Source organism: Chiroxiphia lanceolata, chromosome 2 (genome assembly GCF_009829145.1).
Source record: "Chiroxiphia lanceolata isolate bChiLan1 chromosome 2, bChiLan1.pri, whole genome shotgun sequence".
Classification (NCBI taxonomy): Eukaryota; Metazoa; Chordata; class Aves; order Passeriformes; family Pipridae; genus Chiroxiphia; species Chiroxiphia lanceolata.
The window spans coordinates 31,710,858-31,738,218 of NC_045638.1; the positions used below are offsets into that span (position 1 = coordinate 31,710,858).

Genomic DNA, 27,361 nt, shown 5'->3' on the forward strand with positions numbered 1-27,361 from the left:
AATGTGACTTAATATGGTACTCTGGTCTATATTGAATTCCTTCTCATAGAAATACTATTCCTGACTTTACCAAGATATGTGGATTGATCAAGGGGAAAAAATACTAATATATATCTATCTATATCTAAACATACATGAGTCTAGTTGCTGTGTGAAAATCTGTAGGGAAAAAACAGAAGAAAAAATATTATTGTTCAGCATGAAAATTTAAAAGATTTGGAAGTAAGTTAAAATTAAAAATTTTTTGATAGTAAGAGTTTTATATAGCTCTGTGTCTGTTTAAATGGTTAACGGTGTCGTATGAGACTTCTGAACCTGCCTTGAAGAGAAATGTTTTATGTTATTGCATCAAGGACCAAAGTGAAAAAACTTGTGTAATTCATGAGAGGCAAAGTGTTACAAATATAGATAAAGTATTTTGCATCTTTAGAATCCCTTGTTTACAGTCTTACTCAATTAAAAGGTTAGCTGTCTACCATTAAAGAGATTCCAACTCATGTACTGTAAAAATATTCGCTTGTAATCATACGAATATATGCTTGACGATAAATTGCCACATCTAAAAGAATTGTTAGATAATAAATTAACTGATTCTGTGTTTGTGCTAAGACACCCCAGTTCTCAAGCATGTTACCTTATAAACTACCTAGATGTATATTTTTAATCAAAATATGGTATTTGGTAATATATTTTTATTTTCTCTTTGATTTGGCCTAGATGATTCAAATAGTTAATGCCTGTATTTCAGTTGACAAGTCACAACTTCTTAACCTGATTACTTGATTTGTAAATACACCCATTATCAGATAGTCCTTATTTTTCAAAGAATGAGTTCAAATTGTAAATTACTTAAAACAGGAAAACATTTTTCTGATTACTCAGTAATTAACTCACATGTTAAGCGGAACAGTCACTTGATGTATTGAAGTCTTTTTCACTGTTGCACTTTATGCATTGTTCAGATTAAGATTTTTTTGTTAGATATTGCCTTCTCTAATAAGTCAGCAACGTAGACATGCAGTCTTGCAACTTCTAGGAAGTATTTGTAGTGCTTCAGGCATGTAAGGTTTTCAATCTGGAGGTATCTTGCTCATCTTTGCTGAATGTTCGTGTGAGTGTAGGTACAACACCAAATGCATGGGAGGTTTTAAACTTATTTTGGTGTGTTTCATGAAGAATAACAGTAGCTCTTAGTGCAACTAAACTTTATTTTTATCTTTTCAAAAATTCTTTTGATTGATGAACAAAAAGGAGTAAAATTCTCTGTTCCAGATTCAGTGTTAACATGGCGAAATTAAGATCCAGTGCCCACAACATGTGTTAACCTCCTTGGACTGGGGGAGCTTGTTAGGTAGAAGGTGTTAATTATGACAAAATAAAATAGAAACTCTTAAGTTTAATGCATTGTTTAGGTTGTTTGTGAACTGTTTATGTTTACCTTTCTCAGAGTAAATACCTTCGTGGTGAGAGGAAACAAAAATACTTATGATTTAGAGGTGGTAAAAACTTGTAATAGTCCTTGATGACTACTGTGAGTAGTAACAAAGTGTATAAATTAGGGTTCAAGCTTTCTATTGGTATATCTTCATACTAGGTAATGTGTCTGTTGCGAGCTCAGCCAAGCCACAGAGCTGTATAATGCACGTGGATATGGATTGCTTCTTTGTGTCTGTGGCTATCCGAAATAGACCAGATCTCAAAGGTCAGTACTTAATTCTGTGTGTTACAGTTTACTCAGTTGAGCCTTTAAAAAACCAAACTTGTACACTTACAAAATTAGCTTTGCATATTAATAATTTTTCTTACGTCTTCGATAGTCAGACTATGCAGCTTTCCTATCTGCTTATTGTTTCTGTCCTGTTTACTTTCTCACAATCCAAAAGCCAAGTGGAGAGAGAATTGGAATTCTCCTTGCTATCTCCTTTCAGTATCTAAAGTAAGAAGAGAGAAGTAAAATCTGTAGTAACTATTCTCTGTGATATTGCACGTATCTTATTGAGTCTTATATTTACCATATTAGAAATCAGAGATCAAATTTGAGTTGTACCAAAAATGGGGTTTGGTCACTCTCTGTTTTTAAAAAAAAAAAAAAAAAAAAAAAGTCCTAATAATTTTCCTGAAGTGGTTTAGGAAACTTTGTTTAACTAGGAAAGTGGAAAGGTAAAGGCTGAGAATTAATTGTCTCTTTACCTGATGCATATTTTTCAAGGAAAATTTGCTTCTCCTTCCCCTTCTTATCTTACATGTGAAGTGTTATAAGACCTACCTGAAGCTGAAAAATTCAGAAGGCGTTTAGAAGCCTGAATTGTATGATCATCCTTAGGACATAGGAGAGTTAGTGGAGCACCTTAGCAAGTTTTGGTGGGTTTGTGTATTACAAATGTACCATTCAGAAATGGAGATCCTAGTTGTTCGGTGCAAACACTGAATTTCAGTGATGCACAAGTCTGAAGACTTGGTGCGGTGGTGACCATCTCACACCCAACTATCATAGACCTTGGGAAAAAGAGTAAGCTGTACATATGATTCCTCTGCTCTCTTCTGTCCAAAGGCAGGAAAAAGATACTCCTGGTACATTTGGAACTTTAAAACCTTATTTCCTGCCAAGTTTCAAATTCCATTACTGGAATATAAAGAACATAGGACTTTTCTGCAAATACTTTTTCTGTTCCACAGAAGTCTACCAGAACTTTCAGTGCGTAAATTAGCTTCCATTAAAAACACCATGGAGGTGTTGATACTACAGAAAAGTCAAAAGTTTTCTAAAGATTTGATTTTGTACAGTTAAACAAGTGGAACAGAGTGTTTTGGTATTCTTCTGGTTTACTTAGCTAATAAACATGTTGAAGTTTTTAAAATCAGTATGATATTTGCTGTATCTAACTAGTGAATCATTAGGTCGTTGGTGAAGTTTCACAGCTTCCATTTATACTTGTTACTAGAGGCAAACTCTTACAGCTATATTTTCACTCCTGGAAAACTTTTCTTTTTTACACGTGACTGCAATTAAGACATCAGATTCGTTGTCACAATTCCAAGTCATTTTCATACCTGTCTCTTCTTTAATGCTGTAGGAGCATATAAGCTTGAAAGAAACTATAAAAAATAAATTAAAAGGCTTTGTGATCTTATCCTAGTTGTGCTGTTATTAAAATGTAAGCTATTATAGATGTTGACTTTTAAGTATATGTATTTTTTTTCCATAGGAAAGCCAGTAGCTGTCACTAGCAACAGAGGTGCAGGAAAAGCACCACTGCGCCCTGGTGCAAACCCCCAGCTTGAACAGCAATATTACCAGAATAAGCTATTGAATGGCAAAGCAGGTACAGATAAGTCTGTCTGTCTGTCTGTTTTTAATTGCTGTTATAAAAGACTTTTTCCTTAAAAACTATTAATAAAGAGTACCACAGATACATTTGTTTCTTTCATGTGGGGGATTTCAGAAAAGAAATATCTTTGAACAAGGTGGTGGTGCACTGTGGCCTCAGGAATAGCACAGTGCCATGACTTCTTGTTAGTTAGCTTTGCTCAGTATGGGTAAATTATTTTAGGGTAATTTCAGGTTTTACTCACTTTCATTGAGGTTAAGATGAATGTTAAGTAGTTATTTAAAATAAGAAATAAATCAGATTGTCCAGGATCACTTTTTCTCTCAGAAAGTTAGTTATAGAGAAGAATGTACTAAATAAATTTTAAAAGTCTACTACAGTTTTTTTACTGTGAAATTAGAAACAACAGGATATGGCCAGTGAGAAATTGATTGAAGTTGGCTTTTGAGTTGCATGTGTAGAATATCTGTGTACAATGAGTTAATTTGGGTGGTCCTTAGAGCATTTTAGGTTTTTGGAAAGTCTGTGCAACTTCCGTGAGTTCTGTTTGTTTGGTACTTTGTTTCCTGAAAACCAGGGCATCTGCTGTAGTTTGAGAATTCCATACTTGCCTGCAGTAATTCAGAAATTTGTTACTTTTTGTGTCCTCAAGTAGCAGTGTACTAATGTAAACAAACCATAGTTTTATTAACAAGTTTTATTGTTATACTGCCTGAACTGTATTTAGTATGAGAAAGTATATTGCTAAACATTGGCAACTTCAGTGGCCAACAACATTCTGTTTAATCATCTTGAAGCTTAGTTTTTAACACGAGGTTGGTAGAAGTGTGTATACAAGGGGCAACTGCTATTTAATTTCGGTTAAGATTTGGATGCTGAGTTTCTCCTTTGTATATGCAGTTTTTACCAACCTTGTGGTAACAAATATTGTTGTTATAAAGTTTACACCTCAGTGAGTTATTTTGGTAATACAAGAGGGGGGAAAAGGCAGGTTGTTCTTCCATGGTTGTTCATGAAATATTAGTATTTTGGAAATTTCCGGTTTTGATTTGGGGGTTTTTTTAAGACATTTGGAAGCAACATATTATTGGAAGTGATGCCATTTTCTTTGTGTTTTTGCTGTAGTTTAAGAACACTTCAAAACTGAGGTAGAATATATGTATGTGGAACCCACTGACCTTTAAGTTTTTAAGGACTTTTCAGTATGCAGGCAGAAATAGCTGTGGTTTTTATAGAGTTGGATTTTCTGTAGTATAGCTTGTGTATGAAGTATTCATTGGTGGTTCAGTTTTATACAGTGACTACCTAACTTTTATTAGGATCTTACACTGGATAAGGGTGTGACTTAATACAATCAAGTGATGTTTGGAGAGTGAGGTGGTGAAATTACAGAAGTTCAACTGATATTAGAATGTTCTTTGTGATTCACAAATTCAGTAGTATCTCTTCTACTGTATGTGTTGCTTAAGGTTACACAGAGTTCAACCTCGCTGTGTAACAAGCTCAGTTTCTTACTGTGGCAGCTTTTTCTGGATATCCACACATTCATTTCTTTAACTTCAGCATCCAATCTCACTGGCTTGCACACAGGCAGGCAGCTAGCTCTTTCTTTCTTGATACTTAGGCTGATTGTGCAGCCTGTTGTTTTGGTGAAAGGATTTTTTCCTAACACTCTTTTTATAGTCTCTATTTCATTAGCTGCAGTCCATAATATTTTTTAGTCTCTTTATTAATTTTTATCTCCATGTGCAGTGGTTTTATCAACAGAAAAACCCCAACCTGTTGTTTCTGCTTGCATTCTCATAAGTACATGGCTTGTCTTCCTTTTGGGGCAAAGAAATTACAGTTAGTTGTGGTCTTAGATGAAAAGGTGGAATTGCTGATTAGGCTTCTCAAACACCACAGACACTTCACAGCATATGTTTAACTGTGCCATGCCAGAGGGATACACGGTCCAGTAGGCACATGTATTGCATGGAAAAACGCTTTTTCTAAAATATCAAAAATACAAATGCTAAATTAGGCCATTAAACATACACAATGGGAACATGTTATAAAATGAAATGAAAAGATAGTTGGGAGCAACTTAGAACATGAGCACATTTTTACATCCATGCTTCAACATGGAACCCACTGGTTTTTTGTGCTTCATATTTTCCAGGTATTCTCTGATTTTACCTTCTCCAGGTCTTGCTTATTTGAAAAAAGGTTCCAAATTAAAAACCAAGTAAAAAGGCAGAAACAAAGCACCTCACCCCCTCAAAAAATACACAACCAAAAGAAACCAAACAAAAAACCCCAAATCCTCATGAATCACTTTTGACCAAATACTGAATTCTGCTGCTTCAGCTACTTTTTTTTTTTTTATTTGTAAATTACTTCTTTAGTGATACTGATACTTTGGCTTTGATCTGCATTGCAACAGAAATATCTAGTGCCAATAGAATCTTGGCTCTTTTATGAAATACTTTCTTTTTCTTGTATTAATTCATCCAAAAATGCATAACTTTTAAATTTAAAAACTTGCTGTCATTCTCACCCTAAGTCACCAAATTGGAGATAGGCTTTCGGGGTAGTAGAAATTACTTCTCTACTTACGTGCCATCTTTAACATTCATGTTCTAAAGAAAAAAGATTAACATATGTTGATCAGGATTCATAGTTTGGGGTCTCTTTTCCATGGCCAGGATGCCCAAGATGTGAATGTTTTCTAGGCTTCCTTTCCCTCAACCCTAGTATCTCCCTTTTCCTTCTAAAGAGCAGCAGATTTAAACCATCATATTAGTCACAGATTTATTCTCAGCGATTTCTTTTTCACAGACTTGGGTCCTGGCCTCTGATTTCTCCATCCGTTGCTCCACATTCACCATGTGCCTGTCTAGTTTCCCAGCTTTTGATGAGAGGTTCTCTACCTTGCCTTCTATTGAGGACAATGTGTTCTGCATTGCCCTGAATTTCACATGAAGTGACTCCATCAGCTCATGGGGGGATCTGCTCTGCTGCGATGTGGAAAAAGTCGACGAACCCAGTGAAGATAGACAAGATGACAGCAACATCTCAGGCCAGGGCACAGGAAGGCATGGACTAAAGAAGTTGTTCTTGTCATTCTTATCTTTATTTGGGGCATAATTTTGCTCTAATTTTCAGTTGCAGACATCTTAGGTAACTTATTGAGCTCATCATACATTAAAATATTTAAGACATAAAAAGGTGCAGAAATTTAGCAGAAATTCTGAATAAAAGCAGTTTTCCACATGAATCAGGCTCTACCCCAGCTATCTCCACTCACTCATTACACCACTTTCTCTGGTTTAATAGCTACTCATATGGGCACGTAGCACCATGTTTCCTTCAGTCAGCTTGTCAGTGTGTAAGTTGTTAGTCCTGTGGAATACAGTTAGGCATGGTGGCACTCTGAAGAAAAGTCCCCATTTACTATATTACAAGGGTGTGTGGTATTAAATGGACTACGGTAATGAAAAAGAACTGCATAGTGGATTTCATTTTAAATAAATAGAAGTATTTTTTCTGTATGATACCTCGTTTTGATTCTAATGGGAGTTTGGGAGAGCATAATAGTTTTTGCATCTATTAATTTTTTTCAAGCTGATCTGTATTTAGAGTATAACAAGTATATCGAGGTTTACATACTGTGAAAACCCAGATAGAAATAAATGGAAAATCCTTTACTTGTTCCCATTATTCAGTGTCATGAAATTCTGTCTAGTACCTAGTGGGCCTGGAGATTCTTTAAAATTTATATAAGAACAGGCAGTAAAGTTTTACAGAATTAGGGTCGGTCTGTCTCATTTTAAGTCTGGGGTTGCAGTATTTATAATTCTGTCATTTCGATCTAAGATAAATTTATGGTGATATTTGAAAGAAGTTGACATATCCTAATAAGAGAATTATTAGTAAGTAAAAGCAGAAGTTCTTTTAATTAGTATCCCCATAAGAGTGTTAAAGGAAATATAAGTTTCTAGCCAGTGTTTTTGCATTTAACCTACTTAGCATTCTGGTTATTTCACTTCTTAAAAATCACTTTTGGTATTTAGACTATTAGAAAAATAATTTTAAGTATGATAAAAAGTGGATTTTTATTCTGTGTGCAATTTCAGTGTTCTGGTGATAGGTGTGCTTTTTGTAAAAAGGAACATAACTAAGTGTCTTCTTGTTTAGCCAAGCAGTTGGTAAATTTTTTAGTGTCTTGTATTTGTTTACAGGTTATGGTTATAGCAGTTAGTCACAGATATTTGATTATTTTTATAGTCACTAAAGCTAATCATTCTTACTTTACAGTATGATGTATGTAGTCACCAACAAGCTGCTGTCTTATAATTTGGGGGAAAATAGAAATGGAATTTTCTATTGATATTCTTTTTAGTAGTATGTACAGACCTATCCGCAGAGAGACATTATGGGGGAAGGGGGTCTTGTTTTTTTTCTGGTCCATGATGTGAATCAATATAGAACTGAGAACCTCTTCATAAGTAGATAACAGTATAGAAATTGTAAAATAAAATGCATAGTTTTTATTTTATTTACATTCATTCTGTTGAAATCTTAGGAAAAATAACGTAAAGATAAAATTTTATTTTCCCAGCAGAAATTAAAGTACCTGATAAGTTGGACTCATCAGTCTGGGAGCATCCGGATTCCACACATTTAAATGGAGCTGACTTTGATCTCACTGTTCTGTCCATGGCTGAAATAGCTTCCTGTAGTTATGAAGCCAGGTAGGTAAAAGTTACCCAGTAGTTTGCTTGAAAAGTCTCATACAGATAGGCATAAGATGTCCAAAAATAGCAGTTGTTAGTTTCTTTAAATTTATCTAGAGAGGAAGTTTTATGTGTTCGATGTTGTAGTTACATAGGTTGTTAGAATTTAACAGAAGGTCTTCCCTATGGATGATGCTTCTTTTTAGATGCTGCTCAGTAGCTCTCAACCTACATGTTACTTGAAATAAAGCCCATTAAAGAAAACCTTATGCTTTTCACTGTGATACTGTTGATTTCATAATGTTATCTTCGTGTCTTTATATAAAAATTGCATTATTTTATAGAATTAATGACACATACGGAAGGTTTTACTTAAAGTAAGACAGAAAGTGTGACTACTAAACTTAAAAGCATTCCTTGCAGAGACTATGCTGAGCATCTCCAATAACATAACTAATAAATCTTTAGAGTATGAAACAACTTTTATAAATATAAACACAATGTTAGAAATACCATCTTTTTCTCTGATGGAAATAATACTCCAGAAATTATTTCTTCATTGGAACCTTTCTTGAGCTTGCTAGGATAGGCAGGCTTCTATTTATATCTCAAAAAGTTAAAGTTTATTTATTAACAGGAGCCTAATTATGTAAACTTGCACCTTGGAATATAAGATCCAACTATCTTAGTCACTGTAGTATGTGTGTGGTTTTAATTTGAGGCAGAAGATAGCAAGGAGTGCTTTTTGGTGTCTTTGTCCTCAGGTTGTTCATGCTCCATGGCTGAATATTACACAGCTGATTCAAATACTCTGTTTGCAGTTATTTTATTACCTATTAAATTGCTAGCAGTTACACTGAGTTCCATTTCCCGTCTTTTGGGGAAAAGACAATTAATTTGAAAATACTCCCTATTAATTTGTGGAAAAGTTTTCGCTGTGTTTACTTGAGGTTTTTTTATTATTTAATTTCAGACAAGTTGGCATAAAGAATGGAATGTTTTTTGGCCAAGCAAAAAAGCTGTGTCCAAATCTTCAAGCGGTTTCATATGATTTTGATGCATACAAAGAAGTTGCACGGACAGTATATGAAATATTAGCAAGGTAATTTGCTGTTTGTTTATGTGATCTTTCATAGTAGGATTATCAAGCATATTTTCTTTGCCATTGCTGAATGCTGTTGTTCAGTTTATATTTTCATCTCCGTGTTACTCTTCAGCTTCAATAAACCTATTCCTATTTGAGGTCTTCCTTTGTAGTAATTTTTATTTTGAGCACCATGCTTCTGAGCATTCTTTTATCTTGACGTCAAATCCTGTAAACAATCAACATCTGACTTCCAAAAAGTTAAATTTTTTACTGATTACACCACGAGAAGCAGATCCCCTGCTTTGTTGTGAGATCCTTTAAAGAGGTGTTTTTTGAGTAACTTAAGAACAGGTTCTTGGAGTAACATCTATTAGAAACTATTTTCTGGTTTAAAATGCACTTGAACAAAAACTAAAAATTTGTTATTGTCAATGAAAAATAAATATTCAACTCCTCTAGCTGTTCCTTTAAAATCATGATGCATGTCGAAATTAGTCCTACATTAATAATATTGCTATAATTTACTGGTTTAGCATTTTTAATGTCTAAGTAATGTGTGATACAAAATAAGCAGGGAAATGCCACCACAAAGGGAAGACTTTATTTGCTACATATTTGTTTTAACAGATGGTGAGCTGTTGCTGGTGTTTCACCTCCTTTACTTTGTGTTGATAGCTATACTCATAACATCGAAGCAGTCAGTTGTGATGAAGCACTAGTAGATATCACTGAAATCCTTACAGAGACCAGATTGACTCCTGATGAATTTGCAAATGCTATCCGCACCGAAATCAGAGACCAAACTAAATGCACAGCTTCTGTTGGGATGGGTAAGTACCTTCATTTCTGTTTACAAGCAGTGACTGCTTTTGTTAATGTATCAAAGCTGTGTAAGTTTGCTAGAACTCTTAAGTGTTTTTGGAAGATGTTGCCATTTACATCAAATTAGCGTGAATAAAAATGCAAGAAAATCTTCATAAGTGGAAAGTTTTAAGCAAAAATGTATAAAATTGCCATCATGTCTCCTTTGTTATCTAAACAGTATGCTAAAATTCCATCTGTGTGATATTCTTGCATTTATTTTTATGAAATGTGACTGTATTTTTCCAGCAAATAGAAAAATGAGCACAAATTGTGCTCCTGATGGACATAGCAGCAAGAGTTCATAAGGTGACGTGATTTCGCATAATTATTAGAAGGTATTGAAAGCAAGGATCTGTGTGATTTGTAGTAGGTATTGTATATGAAATCACACATCTGAAAAGACTTCCGTGGTTTGTTTTCACTTGGCTCCTTCCTTTCTCTTTTGTTTTTGTCCCTAATTAATACTAGAATTGAGTATCTGTAAATACCTATACTGAGTGATTGTAAGTGTATGAAATCCACTTGTGGAAAGTCATGACTGTAAGCAGAATTCTTCCTTTACTGACTTTGCAATTGCAGCTACCACTATAGTTTCACTGCTGAATAACACATACTGCTAGCTTATACTTTGGAAGTAGGCACTGCGAATATATAGATGAATATATTTCATTAAATTCTTTGTTAAAGTTAAAGAATTTGACTATACTTTCTGCATTTTTTCTTGAGTATTGGACTGCAGCATTCTACTAGAAAATCAACAGAAATTACCACAGATGTGTTTTATTTTGTTTTTACAGGTTCCAATATTCTGCTGGCCAGAATGGCAACTCGTAAAGCAAAACCAGATGGACACTATCACTTAAAACCTGAAGAAGTGGATGATTTTATCAGAGGACAACTTGTTACCAGCCTTCCAGGTACTCCTGACTTTTAGAGGACATTTTACCTCCTGATATTAAACCAGTTTCAGCTACTAATCTGCTTTCTGGATCAAACAAGTTTAGATGCTGTTGCACATTTATGATCCAAAATGTGATAAACAGTAAAGATATATGAAATACAACTGTATGAACACAGGTTTTTTTGTGTATTTTTATTGTTCAGGAATATAAAGTTGTAACATGAAGTGTTTCCTGGCCTGTAGCTCTGTGTTGTTACTCAGTACACATATGCAGTGTAATGGGACACAGGAATGGTGCACAGAGTGCTGAGTAAGCACTCATTTATGCTTTTAGCGATCAGCTAACCTCAGCCTGCATGTATACACACATATATTTAGTATTAAATGTTCAAAGTAGTATTTTTACCTATTTAGGAAAAAAAGAAAGAAGGGCAGTAAAATATAGGCATTAGTAGACAATGAAATGGAAGAGTGGTAGGAACAACATCCATAGACAGATGCAGGTTTACCAGAAATTCTCTTCATGTAACCCTTTCCATGGCCTAACACAATTTACAGCACAGTATCATTTCTTCTCTTTGTCATAACTTACAGAAGGTATTTCTTCTCCAGAATGATTTAAAGCTTTCAGAATCCACTTGTATGTTCATAGTAAAAACTTTTTAGTGTTTGTATCAATAATGCCACCTAGACAGAGAAACAGATTATCAAAGATAGAATCTGATTACCTGAGATTTCTAATTTTTGCTGGCTTTGGTAGTGTGAATACATAGGACTACTATTTTCTGGAAGTAACAGGCCACCTCTCCAAACCCAGAAAATATACTTCAGTTTATCACACTTACATATGTGCTGTTGCCATGGATACCTACAATTTCCAGTGCTTGGTAATTCAAAGCACAAGTAATACAGGTATGCTATCACTTCTACTTGAAATATTATTTTTCTACCCAGGAAGCAGTGGAACAGTGGTCAAAATATTTGTTGGCTTTCTTTTAGATTAAATCAGTTGTACATGATGTAAAACATATTACATGTTGGACACTCTCTTTGGACTGAGTGTTGTGAGGATTCAGAGCTATATAACCTGTAACAGGCAGTACCTTGTCAAGACAGTTTGCAAGTAGGAGTTGTTCACATTTTACCCAGAAATAAAGAGACTTGCTGCAGTATGACATCCAAAACTAAAATATGAAACAGATTAAAGAAATAAATGTGAAGACAGTAAAAGTTTCCATTCAAACCATGTTTTATGGAGCCGAATTTATTTTATATGGTATATATTTGTTTGTTAATCTGACACAACCTAGTGTAGATTTAAAAAGAAAAATTTTATTTTTTCAAAACTCAACTAGTTCTGAATTGTATAGGGTTAACAGAACTAACTGCTTTGTTGTTAGGAGTTGGCAGGACAATGGAATCTAAGCTGGCTTCTTTGGGAATTAAAACCTGTGGAGATCTGCAGTGTGCTTCGATGTCAAAACTACAAAAAGAATTTGGTCCAAAAACAGGGCAAATGCTCTACAGATTTTGTCGTGGTTTGGATGATCGACCTGTTCGTACAGAAAAAGAAAGAAAATCTGTTTCAGCAGAAATCAACTATGGAATAAGGTTTACACAGGTAAATTCTAAATTGCTTCTTTTCTGCAGTGACTTCTTTCAGCTGTAGAAGAGTCTTCTCATATTCTGATTATTTTCACTTACACTTTGATCTGTTAGAGCACCATCTTAGCCACGAAATAGAAATGAGGAAAATGAAGAAGTAGGAGACCAAACGATAAAATGGGAGGAGAGACTGCAAAAGTATTGGACTGAAAAGAAGCTTGCACAAAATTAGCTGGCTATTCTGCATTCGTTATACAAGTCTGGTACAGAAAAAGAGAACTGCAGTAGGTTTGTCAGCACCTAGCATTCTCTTTCATTTAAATGCTGATTATTTGAAGATACCAATGGCTGAAACAATCACCAGCTGCTCCAGTACAGCATTTTTATTAGACTTCTTACAAATATTGTCGGGGTGGGGGGAGTGTTGTTGACAAAATTGTGTTTAAAAAGTAACTCAGCTTTTTGTTGAGAACTTGAGTATTTATAGGAATTATAGGTAAAAGTCAACAGGTTTGGAGAGACTTCATGATGTTGTGTAGTCCAGCCTTTTGCTCAAAGCAGGGGAAGCTATGAAATCGGAGCAGTTGCTCAGGACTTTATCCAGTCTGGCGTTGGAAATCTTCGAGAATGAAGACTGAACAACTTCCCTGAGCAACATGTTCCACTGCTTGACTTTCCTCGTGGAGAAAAAGATTTTCCTTATAAGCCCTACACTCTTCATCTTCTAGGTTTGTGCTAAAAGTTAGACTTGGAATTCTGTGTTGGGGTTTCTAAATACAATTTTTAAAAACTTATTTCCAAAAGGACTTACTGTACAAATATTTCAGCATTAGGATAGGAATCTACCATCTCACCTAACTTCAGCGACCTACAATTACACTTGAAGTTAAATAAGACCATTGCCAGTGAATCAGGTTGCTCTTTTCAATTTACACAGTCTGGATTGTATTAACCCTTAATGATTTACCTTTAATATTTGAAAATTATTAATTACCTAAACCTGTTGTTTTTTCTCTTCAGCCTAAGGAAGCAGAAGCTTTCCTTCTCAGCCTCTCCGAAGAAATCCAACGTAGGCTTGAAGCTGCTGGTATGAAGGGTAAACGATTGACCCTTAAAATTATGGTCAGAAAGGCTGGAGCACCCGTGGAGCCTGCAAAATATGGAGGTCATGGAATCTGTGATAATATTGCCAGGTAACTACTAGGCATGAACACACTTCTGCAGGATGTTGAGCACCAAAATTTAGAGGAAGGAAGGACAGAAATTTCAAAGTTCTTGATACCTCCGTCTGTGTATCAAACTTGCAGTGAAATAAGAAGTAGTATCAAAAGTCCTTTTTGTTTGGGTTGTACATATGTGGTGTTTTGGTCATCAGTAATACATGTGTACATATATATTGTTGGTGTACCTTTCCACAGGTATTGAGTATAGTATTGAGCTGGAGGTTTTCTTGTAGTGCTTGTAGAAGACATATTTACATTCTGCACTACAGCACACACACAACAGCATTTTTATTTCTTCTAGTGACCAGCCAAGTTGAAAGGTTCTGCTGCTGCATACTGCTTTCTCTCCCTGAACTGTGTGACGTTGGGTACTTTCCCCGGAGAGGCTTTCTGCTATTCCTTGATAGGTTTTTGGTCACATGCTGGTTGTGACAGTTGGAGTCAGTTCTCAAAGAAAATTGCACTTTGTACTTGTCAAGAAGGATGTCTGACAGTTCGGTAGTTGTCCAACTCTAGACTTGGGTGCTGGGACAGTATTTGCAGAATGATTTGCTGCAGAAGACTGAGAGGCCACTTAGGATTCTGAAGATTGGAGCTGGCATCAGACACCTTGAATTGCAGTCATCTGTCTTAGTACAAACCAGTTTGTTAGTGTTGAATCTTGTCTTTCTTCTTGTTTTACCAGTAAGTCTGCAGAGAAGTTTTTGGTCCTAGAAAAGACAAGATTCAAAGTGGAGCTTAGGAATTTGAATCTCAAAATCTCAAGGTCAAGGACTGTGCCCCTTATTTCAGCTGTTCAGGCAGGCAACCTGTTCATGTCTCTTGCCCTTCACACTTAGATCTTCTCACGTAGTTGTAAGTTCCTTATCAGAAATACCTTTGGTTTTTTTCTTGTGGATCCTTATCCATGTGATAAGGTCTCTCCTACTTTGTCTCCCCGTAGCACTGTTGATCTTGTTGAGATGCTCTCTGTAATGGCTGCCCATCTGTGGGGAAATGGGATAACCAAGTTATTCTGCCTGGATAGTTAGTTGATAGGTTACCATCAAAGGAGTAGGAGCTTCAGCTTCCACAAGCAGTGCTGTTATTCTTACCCATTTTTTATTTCTGATTGATCTTTGTTTTTTATTGATAAACTGGATGATGTTATCGTTATGCTATTTGATGGTATAGGTATTGTATTCCTGTCTTTGTTAAAGGATTTCAGTCCAGTGAAAAGCTTTTTAGCAGCAGTAGAGTAAACGAGAGGTTGGTTCCAAGCAAATGGATTACAATCTCAGAGTGGTGTTCCCTCAAGTGTCCGGGTTTTCTCTTTGGTTTAAAATTTGCTTTGTAGCTCATGACCCGTTTCTTACTCCTTCACCTCACAGGTGAATGAGTTGCTATGTTTTCTTATCCTACAGGTCAAGATTCCCTAGAATAATAGTCATAGTACTACAAAGGATTCAGACTTGCAGACACACTTAAAATGAAAAAAAATTCAGCTTCTGAGACATTCATGGTATTTTTACCGCATCTTTGAAATCGAGTCCTGATAGTACAGCATAGACCTTTTGAAAATATTCTTCTGGAATGTTGTGTGCCTTTAGACTCACACTGATATTGATCCCCTTTTTCTTAAAAATATTATCATCTAAGGCTTAGGGAGATCTTCATCTTGCTCTCAGTAGGAAGCATTTTCATTTTCATATTGGTGGAACTAGACCTTTCTGGAGATTACTTGCTTTTCATTGTGTTTTCTAACAGATTAAAAAATAGAGTAACACCATCAGAATGGCACCCTGTCAAAACACTTCCTTATATCCGTAAAGCTCACCCCATCAGAGTTAAAACTGCATGGGTTACCTCAGTGAGAAGTTTTACATCACTCACAAATATTTGATTAGCCACTTGAAATTCTGTCCTTACCTGTCTCAAATGTTAGGCCATTAGAGAATCCAGAACAACCAAGCACTTCTGCTGCCCTGCTAAGTTCTCAGGTGGCAATTTGTAAAACTCAACAACCGGGTCATTTTGTGACACTTGACTTACCATTAATCTGAGTTCTTTATTGTTTGTAATCCACATGCACATGCCTTTGTCTGCATCTCCCTCTGAGTTCCTTCTGAAAGTCTTGCTGTAGATGTTTGAAGATTGACAACTGAAATAATACTGAACAAACTCAAGCTTGAGTGAAGGATAGAAATTCATGAGTGCATTTCTGTGTGAAAGGGTTTTTTCTGGCTTCACTAGGTAGCATGTATATAAAGATATACTTTATTTGACAGTTTAATGTGTGGACTGCACACTGAGAATGTTCAGTTAGTAAGTAACTTGCTTTTTTTTCTGTAGACCATACTTACTTTTAATTACTGTCAGTAAGGAACCTCAGAACAAAAAAACAGTGTTCAGTTTCTGTATGCCAGGATATTATGATCTGTCTTTCTTGGAGGTCCTCTCTGAAATAAGTACAGAATTGTTCTTGTCTTTAAGATTGTGAAACAGTTTCTTTTTTAACCATGTTTGTTTATTCTTTTTAGGACTGTGACTCTAGACCATGCAACAGACAGTGCAAAAGTAATTGGGAAAGAAACTCTAAATATGTTTCACACAATGAAACTGAACATTTCAGATATGCGAGGGGTGAGTTAATGGGAAAACTGAAGTTTATTCTCTTTATGAACCTTCTTTGTTGTCTTTCATAAATTTTCAGTTCCCCAGGCTAGATGATAACCAAACTTAAGCAGAAGTGTAGATAATACAAAGCTTATGTAGGCTACACAATCATGCTATGTTTGCTATATTTACCTTTGAAAAACATGGTTAAAAAGCCATAGATGTAAAAAAAAAAATTTTACTGGGGTATGAATTGATCCACAACTTGAAACAGCCTAAGGTAGCAAAGTTAGACTGTATCTTCTACAGTTCTATTAGCACATGTAAATTTTATTTTGCCATAGAATTTTCTGTGAACTTCTGCAGAGCTATTAGTTAAGTAACTAATATAAATACTGCTTGTAATGCCAATCAGAGATATAGATAGAGGAGATTTTGTTCTAGACTGCAGGTCTTAGAGCAAGAAAAGTTACCAGCCCATAGTTTGGCCTTTGTTTGCAGGTGATTTGCTGGTTCTTTTAATTCGTAATTTATTTTAGAACAGTCTTGCTTATCTCAGTGGTTTTGTCATAGCAATGTGAACACATGATAAGTCTATTTTGGCATCAACCATTTGTTAAAATGGAGCACAGAGTATTTATTGGTCATCTGGATATAGAAGTAGGGTTTCAACTCAGTGTTGCCTTACAAAGTCAGCCCCCTGGCTTGGAGGTGAGGAAATATTTATTTTCCCGTCCCTGTCTTTTTCTAGTTTCTTGTCTGTCTCCTTTGCTATCTGTGCTGACTTGTTATGTCATTCTATTTCACCTGATTTCTTTAGCCCTTGTTTTAAGAGGATTCTAATTTAGAGTTACTGTCCCCTGGATGTTGGACATGTTGTTTTGCAAAACAATGTACTACTTCTGACCAGGTGGCTCTGTTGAGTACTGGAGGGGCCATCCAGTTCTAGATTATAAAAAAAAAAGTTCAGAACCATCCAGGATCCCTTAGTGGTTGTCCTTTCAGCTGACTTCAGACACCCCCAATGTATATGTCTGTGCAGGAGCTAGTCCCCTTAAGCTTTATACATGAGGTGAGCCGTGCTTCAGTGTCTTTTTTCTGTCTGTCTAGAAAAGATTCTGAACTGATACCATTAGTTGTTTGTGCCCACACTCGGGCAGATAAATGCATTCACTTGTCCCATGGACTTCACATAACACTTGAATTCAGGCTCTTGTCCTAAAAGGCAGAAAAAAAAACCAAGGCAAAGCTGTTCAGCACATCAAATACAATATTCCAAAGGCTTTGTTTAAGTTCTAGAACTCAAACCTAGAAATATTCCAAAGCAAAAACAAAAAGCGCAAAGAAAAACTTTTTACAGTGATGAGGTCATTTCCCATTATTGCAACTAAGAAACTGTTAATAAAAAAATTACTGCTATGTAATTATAGAAGACCTAGTAGAAATATACACTAGCTCCTTCATGCTTTCTGAGTCCTATATACAATTTTTTCTAAGTGCCCAGTTCTTTTCTTAAAAATTGTAGAGGATTTGCAATAAACTCACACAATGTACCAGTGCATTCTTAGTTGGACCCTGTTTTTGAACCCCTGCTCATTTGGTATTTAGAAGTTACATGAAAAATTAGGTTGTCTTGAAAAAGACTACTTCCACCAAGGTACTTTAATCCATTGAGACTTTCTGAAAACCATGTCTAGAAGTGAAGCAATATTTTTTTTTTCATTTATAGACTTAAGTGATGGATATAATACACATTGTCCTTAGGGAAAACATTGCTTTCTTGTGTGGGTAGCCAGATTTAATACTAATCAATTCCTGGTCACTAATTCTATATCTCTTAGTGTCTAAGAAATTTCATAATAAACACATTGTTTCATGATCCTGTTGAGAGCACTTTTCTGTATCAGAGAAGATGGTATTATCATTGTAATTTCTTAGTTGTTGGATTGTGCTGGATGATCCTGGGATTTGTTTGAGTTGTTTTTAGTGGCCGTTTGTGTGTATTTCAGCATACTTTTATTCGTCCTCTCCCCCACACACAACAAGCAGCCAATTCCAAAGAAGGCAGTGCTATTGTGATAGAATTACAGATTTTTTTGTTTACTTTATTTTTTTTTTATTTTAAACTTCTTCAAATGAGTGTATTTATGTTTTGGATTTAGGTTGGAATTCAGGTACAACAGTTAGTTCCCATCAGTAAAACCACTTCGGCTCACTCAGCAGTACAATCTGGACATTTAACTGGTGGATCACATTCAGTTATTGATCTTTTTCATGTTCAGAAAGCAAAAAAACACTCAGAAGAAGAACATAAGGAAGGTCAGTAAGCTTTGTACTTGGCTCGTGTGATAATGATCAGTTCTGAAGGACTCCAACACAGATTAACCTTTGGAATACTTATTCAATATTTTACCAGTATAAATTATTTAACATAAGCTTTTTGAGAGTGGATTACGCTGCTGCAAATGAAAGTGCTACTAATAAATATTTGTATAAGGTTATTCCAAACTTTTTTTAATTAATTATTACAAGGGATACTTTGAAATAGGAAGTGTTATAATTATGCTATATATTGTGTAAACTCTTTAGCAAGTAACACTGGAAACTAACTTCACTGTGTCTTGAATCTTCAGAGTATTTTTAACTATTAGATGATCATTCGGTATTTTGTTTTCATATATATAGTATTTGTGGCTGCTATGGACCTCGAAATATCTTCTAATTCAAGAACCTGCACTTTTCTTCCATCTCGTGGTACTCATCTCACACCTGGTCTCAATTCTAATGCCAACAACACCGAGTCTGCTGTCAAATGGAATGGCATGCATTCTCCCATCAGCGTAAAATCCAGGCTTAATTTGAGTATTGAGGTTCCATCTGCTTCCCAGGTAAAACCTGAGAATATTAAACATCTGCAGTGTATTGTAATAACTTGGGACTGTCCATGTTACTTGGATAGACTGAAAAGGAGCTCTTTTTAAATAAAAAGAGTTCTAGTAGAGTATGATGCACAGTAACTGTTATTGATGCAAAACTATTTTGCCTTAATAAAATAAGTAATGTTGAAGTTAAGATGCACACTTAACATTTGTACAGGATATACTGTTTATATGAGAGGAAGACAATCTTTATTGAAGTAAAATATTTCTAAGGGTTTGGGGGATTTTTTTTGGTACATTTTAGCAAATGGAGAGCCTTTTATTTCCACATGTTATTCAAGTAGACATCTGTTAGAAGGGTCTGCTGTGAACCAGCTGCACTGAATTTTGTAGGTATTTTAGGTATAAGCAGATTTACTTGCTCTTCTGTAAAAGTCTGTCATTTTAATTTCTGTAATTTAAATCTGTAAAAGCATTTGTTGATGTTCTTATTACAGCTTTTCCACATATTTATACATTTTTAAGAAGCAAATTATGCTTTCGGCAGAAAACTTGTTGCTATAATGCAATAACCAAACCAGCTCAGGATCTAAAAGTAATTTGACTGAACAATACGAAGCTCTGTACACTCAGACTGCTGCAGAGGGAATATGTATAAGCAAGTGCAAAGTGCACTGGATGTGTAGTAGAGTTCCTAAAACCTTGGTGGCCTTATGGCACGATGTGCTCATCTTTCCTTTTGCTTTTAACCATACTATAATACAGAATATAATACGAAATTTGGTACAGGGAAGGAGTGATGAAGGTTAGTGCCACCCTGCTTTTTGTGTATTGTGTGCTAGGAAAGCAGCAGTAAGGTATTTTACACCCAGGATTCCCAGAAAATATTTGTAGAGTTTTATATATGTAGCAAATTTGGAACGAGTGAACACAAACAGAACGTAGAAGAGTAACTGAAGTGATTAACAATACCACAGTTTTCATCAAAATCTCTCAGTTAGCATAAGGCAAGTAGATTTTCCTAGGTATATAGGTGGTTCTTCTCTGTAAATCCAGAATCTGGTCTTAAGTTCCGAATCTTCTTCCTAAAGGCAAAATAGAAAGTGTTCTAACACTGCTATGGAGTCTTATTCAGCAGAACTTACAGGCAAACACTGGCATTTATCTACGTGTTTTTACTCAAATATTACTTGTGAGAAAAATTATACTGTGCATCTGCTTGTCAGTTATGTTCATACAGTCACTGGTGCAGCTGTCATTGTATACAGCAACTTCTGGACACTGAGGGATCTTCTCAGTTGTTTAGAGTCAATAATTGATACTAAGTAAAAGCTTATTTCATTATCAAAATCTATGGCAAGAGTCTTGACAGTATGCAAACATACATAATACCATTAAAGTAAATCAGTAACATTTACCCTAGAACTGTATAAAGAAAGAAATTAATTGCTTTGTACCAAACACCACTTCAGTATTCATATCAGCATGTTGCTTGTATAATTTGAACTCAGAATTTGGGTTTCCTTATCTCTAGGTAACTGTGGAGGAAACCCTGTCTGTGATTTGTGATGAGAAGACTGAACATTGTGAAAAGACAAAACTGAGCATTTGTATTTACTGAGCTGCTTAGTCTTAAATGATATTTGCTGCTGCGGAATGTAATTGTCAGGTTCCTAAGTGTTCGCATACACAGGTTAAAATGTAAGGGATTTGGGAAAAATTCAGGAGCTGTATAACTAATTTTTTCACTAAAATAATTCTGTTACGTATTCCTTGGAAAACTCTAAAAGCTTTTCTACATTTGTAGATAGATAAGTCTGTGCTAGAAGCTCTGCCGCCTGATCTCCGAGAACAAGTAGAGCAAATATGCACCATTCAACAAGGAGAGAGTTATGGAGATAGCAAAAAAGAGCCAATAAATGGATGTAACACTGCACTTCTGTCACAACCAGTTGGAACAGTGCTTTTACAAATACCAGAGCTCCAAGAACCAAATACCAGTATGGGAATCAATGTAATAGCTTTGCCAGCTCTCTCACAGGTACGATGTTTGCATGGTGTCAGTAAACAACAACTTCTCATCTATAGGAAGTTAACAGGCTTTCTTGAAACAGCATTAACTAGAACCTTTAACATCCCAAAATTGTTTATGGTCCTTTAATTAAAAGTCTGCCAAATGTTACTTTATCTGTCACAGACATGGTATGACAATATTTATTAAAGATTTATAGTCATCAGTATACCTGTGGGTTTGCTGTTTTTTAATGTAAAGCCTCATCATTTATGGTTGCTTTGCAATGAGCCTTTTTTCCTGCATTGCAGCTGAGTTGCACTGCACCATAGGTCTGAAGCAGTCCTAAATCTGCTTAGCTAGTCACAGGAGACTCACTCTGTTTAAGTGTATGTTCTGATGAGGTAAAGCCAACCTCTACTAGTTTCTTCTGCAGATGTGGTTGTTTTTATCACATTCCTGGGAGAAGGGCAGTCATGGCTAAAGATCATGCTTATCTCCATAGTTTTTAAATGGACTCATATATAGCATGTCCAGGATGAGAGAAGTGCAGAGTTGTTTGTCAAAACAGGGACCTGATGGGGCAGCAGGTAACGGTAATGATGCTTCTAATGTTATTCCACCGTTCAATCCAAGATGGTGCTGAACAAATGTAGTGTAAATATTAAAAAAAATCTTTTAAAAAATGAAAGATTGGGTTACCCAGAGATACAATATCTTGCATATGCATAATTTAGAACAGAGCAGTATTTTTATTTTTGTTTGTTGTGTCATTGCTGTTCTCAAATGAAGTGATATCACCTAATCACATTTATAGAGAGATATTTGTTGTTGTTTCTAAGGCAATAATACGGCTTAGCTGACAAAGAATCCAGAGAAAATCAGGTAGAAATTCCTGTCCTGTTTTCACTAAAAAGTTAATGCATAATTGCTATTAAAAAAATGTGTAGTCTGTTCTATAACTAAAAGTTCCTCACCTTGATTCAAGTTCATTGGTTCAGAAACAGTTGTCAGTTTTTATTCCTGAACTGCAAAGTTTGGTTTTCCCTATGGATTAGTGTGTAAATAGTATCTGAGTTTTCCATACCCCAGCTGGTTTAAATTATATAGTTACATCTGTCGCTAAACAGGAGTTTGTCTTGGATTTGTGTGTTAAATTTTACTGTGCTTTAAATTACACCCCTCCACACTTGTCATACTACTCAGTACAGTTTTTCGGGGTAAATTGTAACTGCATATGGCTTTCTACAGAAATCCCTTTTAGTTTGTGCTTGTGCTTTATCTGTCTGTTAATTAGGTTGTCAGAAATCGATTGTTGGTTTTTTATAACAGCTTTACTTTTTGGTGTTTTCTTAGAAACATTAATTTATACACTCAAATACACTGGCTTTTCTGTCTCTATCTCCCAGTGCATTTTGTGATTCTGATCCAAGAATGCAGCTTAGCAGAGCAGCTTTCTTGTTTGAAGATATAGTTCAAGAAGAATTGGCTACTTCCTATTTATTTGTCAGGGATATCCATACTATCTATTTTAGAGTGTTTTATGCTTGTACTTCAGATTTTCCTTTTTGACAAAAAGAGGAGTAAGATTTACAATTTTCATTTTCTGAGTTAGGTACAAGTTTACTACCTAGAATAGTATGGTCTAATAGCTTCCCTTAGGCGTGGTGAAAAAAAAAATGCTACACCCAGTTCATTAATATGGGAGGATTTTTTTCTGTGTTAAAATCAAACATGAACTTAATTCAAAAATACCATCTTACTCTAAATATAGTTTGACACGTATTTTTCTGTTAAAGTCTTTGTGGGAGTGTATATTCTGTGATTGCACACAAACATTTAGAATTACTTTCTGGCAAATGATGCAGTGAAATAAGTAGTATTAGGTTTCAGGTATAGAAATATAGCCAGCCATTCCAAATGGAGTACTTTAGCTACATCAACTCAGCAGATGTAAATTATGCCCTGCCATCTTTTTATAGCTTAATTAGGTTTGTTTTTCAACCTTTCATTCCTTTTGTGTGAACTGTGTTTTTATTACCAGGTGCAAAGTTAATTGGCTGATAGTAATTTATTCATTAAAAAATGTGTGGGAAATGTCTCTTGTTGGGTAAGGTTCTCCTGTAAAAGGAATCCAGATAGGTTGTATTTGTTTCCATCAGTTGCTGGAGTAATCTTAAAATTTAGAACAGCTGTATATCTCTGTAGCAGCTTACTTCTGTAGAAGCATAGGATGCAAAAAATAAAGATTACAGATGCTTAGAAATGAATGAGATTTGTAGCAGTGGCATTAATTAGTGGTGGCAGATTTTCATCTCATCCTCACATTGTCTTAACGTGGTATAGATTCTTCCTAAGGAAATTTATATAAGCACATCAAAAATACTGGTAGCTGTATGCTGAGGTAATACATGAATTTATAAAACAAGGTTCCCCATAATCTGAGTATCATACAGGTATGTGAAAGCTATGTTAGGACATTCTGTCTGTACAGTAAATTATCTGAAAGTCCAGTTATTAGTATAGAACTCATATGAACTTGACTGATGGCTCTTCTAAGTGAATTTTTACATGTCACTCTCTGAGAGGGCAGTGATAGGGGGAATAAAAGTGCATCCAGTTCCCTGTAGTGAATTATTTCTGCATGAATTAGTAGGTGATGTACACAAAAACCAGTGCCAATTCAGACCATATTCTTGAGTCACGAATGCTTAAACAGCGAACACTAACCTTTTTAAAACAGCTTTATTAAATAAAATTTATATTTAAAAAAACAACTTACACCTCTGGATGTAATAGGCTGCATTCCACTACAGTGCTTTGTTCTGCACAATGTATGTGTACAATGTTCTGCCCAAGATCAGAATTGTTCCCATTTCCTTCTTTAATTAGCGTGTATTTTGTGTGGTGAAAAATTTGTGTTGGCACATGGAGTTCTAAAAATGGGAAAGAAAGGTTGTGCTACATTGATGAATTTTAACTTGTGCTATAGGAGCACATTCATGTTTATGATCTATATAATTTAGACATCATGTATGTCAATAGCACACTGTACCTTCCTGTCATAGCATATATATTTTGGTTTTTAAAAAATCAAATCTCTATTGAAAGTAGGAGGAAAATTTTAATTCATGTGCATATGTACATGTAAGGAATACAGTATCTCAGATAATGATAGAAAGTGTATTGTGCCCTTAGAATAGTAATTGCAGTTTTGGCTAATTTTTTGTTGTTTGTGCACATCTCTGAGTTTTACTAGTGAAATGAAGGGCACTCTCCCACTGGCAGATTTAATTCTCTAAATGATAGGTTTGGTTTTTTGAATTAGATTTTGCTGATTATGAGCTGAAAACACTGCCCAATAACAGTGGGAAACTCCAAGACTAACCTGTCACTAATTTCCTCCTTCAGACACGCAGTGATGAAAGATAACTGATAATACAAGAAATTTTGTTTTATCCATATGAGTGTGTCTGGCAATTGGCAACAAACCATTTCCTGTCTAGAATTCAAGTCCCTGGGACAATTGCAAGGGACTGTGGTTTTATTAGTCAAACAAGGGATAGACAACTGTAGGAGAAAGAAATTAAACCTTCTTTGTGCTAGTTAAAGACATAGCTGGACTTGGCTTTTTCTGTTCTTAAAGAAGTGAGACTATTTCCAAGAATATTTTGAATTGTGTAGCAGCTTCCAGGAAACAGAAGTATCAAAAGAAGAGGAGGAACAAAAGTCTCATTGTCACAGTGTTTGTGTTTTGAAATTTGAATAGAGTGTTCTTTGAGTTAGGCTTAAATGTCCTGTTAATACAGTATCAGTAGGTAAGATGGTTAGAGTATTAGAGGCCCATAAGAGTAATTTTATGAAATAATTAAAGTAGAGTAATATTAGATGGAAAAAATGGTTGCTTTTACAAAGTAAAACATACAAAGAAAGTGTACAACGTTTTGCAGTGTTTCAGTTATATCTCGTTTACTTTTCTTTGGCATAAAATGTAAATACCTTTCTCATATGAGTGACCTAGAGGGAAGCAAACAGTGCTGCTCACTATTAAAATAATCAAATGAATCTTTTGTTCCTGTTCAGGTGGACCCCGAGGTTTTTGCTGCACTACCTGCTGAATTGCAAGCAGAGCTGAAAGATGCCTATGATCAAAGGCAAAAGCAGTCTGAGCAGCAACCTGCTAACACTTTTGGTGAGAATATATACCTGTACAGCAGTCTTGTGTAGGAGTTGGTTACTATTCAAACAGTTACACAACCCTAAAAAATAAACTGGAAAATAGAACTAAAGAAAGCTTCTGTGAAGATGCTGTGTTCAATTGAATTTCTGTATTTATTTTTGACAGACTGTCAGTTATAACCAGCTGTGGTCTCAGTTTGCAAACAGATGCCCAGCTTTACTCAAATGGGTAATTAATTCAATTCATGGGGACTGTGGCACTACTTAGCCACAGCCATATGTTTGCAGAGTAGAATCTAAACTTGATGTGTCTTGTGATTTAAAGTATTGCATCTTCAGTACCTACGTTAGTTAAACTGTGTTCAGAGAGCGTTCTCATGGTTCTCTGGAACTGAAAACACTGGTATGGCTTTTGGGCAGCGAGAGATAGGCTACATCACACCATGTGTCTGATAGTCAGAAGGGTTTACTCTGAGCTGATCATCCAAGTCTCCTTTTTCTAATCAGTAGAAAGAAATAAGATTAATGCCCTGTGAACGTGCTTTCTCATAAAATAGGTTGAAATGTCATTGGGTTCATTGCCAGTTAAATACTGCATTATTATAACACCTTGATTTCATAGCCAGTGAACTAGTACAGATATGTGAGTATGAGGGAATGAGAGCAATTTCTTTCATGAGCTCTCATAAAAAAGCACTGGGGAAGGGGCTCTACACTGCTGGCTTTGCTGATAACCGCTGATGGGACAGTGCTCTGACTGAGCAATTTGTCCAATAGACTTCAGATTTCAACAGTTGCTTATACTGAAGTACTGCAATGTTCCATATTGAAAGGCTTACAAATAGCTGAGTATCCTCTGAGTACAGTAATGTCTAGCAGTGCTTTTCAAATACTTAAAACATTGCCAGGATTTGGAATGGCATGTGAATGTTAAGGTTGCTTTATCTAGGTTGTTTTCTCCCAAGTGATCCTTAGATTTTTGTGGAAAATACAGAGTTCCCCTTTCAATGGAAAAGTGTTAAATTTTAAATGTGTCAACCACTGACTATTCCTGTGTTTTTCAGTGTCAAAAAATCCTTTCTTAAACCTGAAGCATACAACTGTGAAAAATAAGAAAAAAATACGGAAAAAAAATCCAGTCAGTCCTTTAAAAAAGATTCAGAGTCCTCTGAAAAACAAACATGTTGGTAGCCCTGCAAAAAACATGCCAGCTACATCTGGAAGCCCACAGAAGCTAATAGATGGTTTCTTGAAACAAGAAGGAACTGCTGCTCAGGTACTTTCCACACTAACAGTGAAGCTATGTGTGCTTCTTTAGACTTAGTTCATGTTCACAAATGCAGCTGGTGTCCTTTACTGGATTCCTTACTAGACAATTATCTGTGTATATATACATGGTTTTACAATATTTGTCAGAGCATTATCAACTTTTATGTTTGGAACAGCCAGAAGCAGTTCCATCAACTTCAGATTCTTCAGGCCCCTCAGCTCTGCAGACTCACCAGCAGCCAGGTTCGTTTAGGCCTCAAGCACCAAACCTCGCTGGAGCTGTGGAATTCAATGATGTGAAGGCGTTGCTGAAGGAATGGATCACAACTATTTCAGGTGAGGGGTGTCATGCTAGTGGTAATCTTGCATACAACACAAGGAAAACTGCTTTTAGTAGACTTGTTGTACTTTCTTCCTTTTTTTTTTCCTGGTAATCTTGAAATCTTACTGCCTTGGAAGTCCTGGAGGAACTTGATTCTTTCTATCAAGTTGTTACTCTGTGGTCTTGCCAGCTCCTGTGTCTTGCTTAACATCATGAAAATTTGCATGCTTCCTCTTTAACCCATGTGTCTTATGCCTTGATGTTACTTGTGTTGGAGGTTTTCCTTTTTTTTTCACATGTATTACAACTACTGGGATGAAACCTCTTGAAAGGAAATTCCTCTTATATGAAAATGTAATTTTAGAGGCAAAGGAACGAG

At 35.5% G+C, this 27,361-nt stretch overlaps 1 protein-coding gene across 6 annotated transcripts in view; it reads left to right on the top strand.

The window, feature by feature from the left end:
• Positions 1-27,361, top strand: part of REV1 (REV1 DNA directed polymerase) — a 67,626-nt gene that overhangs the window by 22,952 nt on the left and 17,313 nt on the right. For 4 of the 6 annotated variants that reach the window (XM_032680829.1, XM_032680826.1, XM_032680828.1 and 1 more), the window contains exons 7-21: positions 1,595-1,702; positions 3,207-3,323; positions 7,933-8,065; positions 9,021-9,149; positions 9,810-9,964; positions 10,796-10,915; positions 12,300-12,520; positions 13,525-13,697; positions 16,247-16,349; positions 18,485-18,641; positions 19,008-19,210; positions 21,009-21,242; positions 25,296-25,404; positions 26,456-26,667; positions 26,837-26,996. In XM_032680829.1, coding sequence (XP_032536720.1) covers positions 1,595-1,702; positions 3,207-3,323; positions 7,933-8,065; positions 9,021-9,149; positions 9,810-9,964; positions 10,796-10,915; positions 12,300-12,520; positions 13,525-13,697; positions 16,247-16,349; positions 18,485-18,641; positions 19,008-19,210; positions 21,009-21,242; positions 25,296-25,404; positions 26,456-26,667; positions 26,837-26,996 — 2,334 coding nt within the window. The remainder of the gene's footprint in view (positions 1-1,594; positions 1,703-3,206; positions 3,324-7,932; positions 8,066-9,020; positions 9,150-9,809; positions 9,965-10,795; positions 10,916-12,299; positions 12,521-13,524; positions 13,698-16,246; positions 16,350-18,484; positions 18,642-19,007; positions 19,211-21,008; positions 21,243-25,295; positions 25,405-26,455; positions 26,668-26,836; positions 26,997-27,361) is intronic. The other 2 variants (XM_032680827.1, XM_032680831.1) reach the window with 1 other exon arrangement.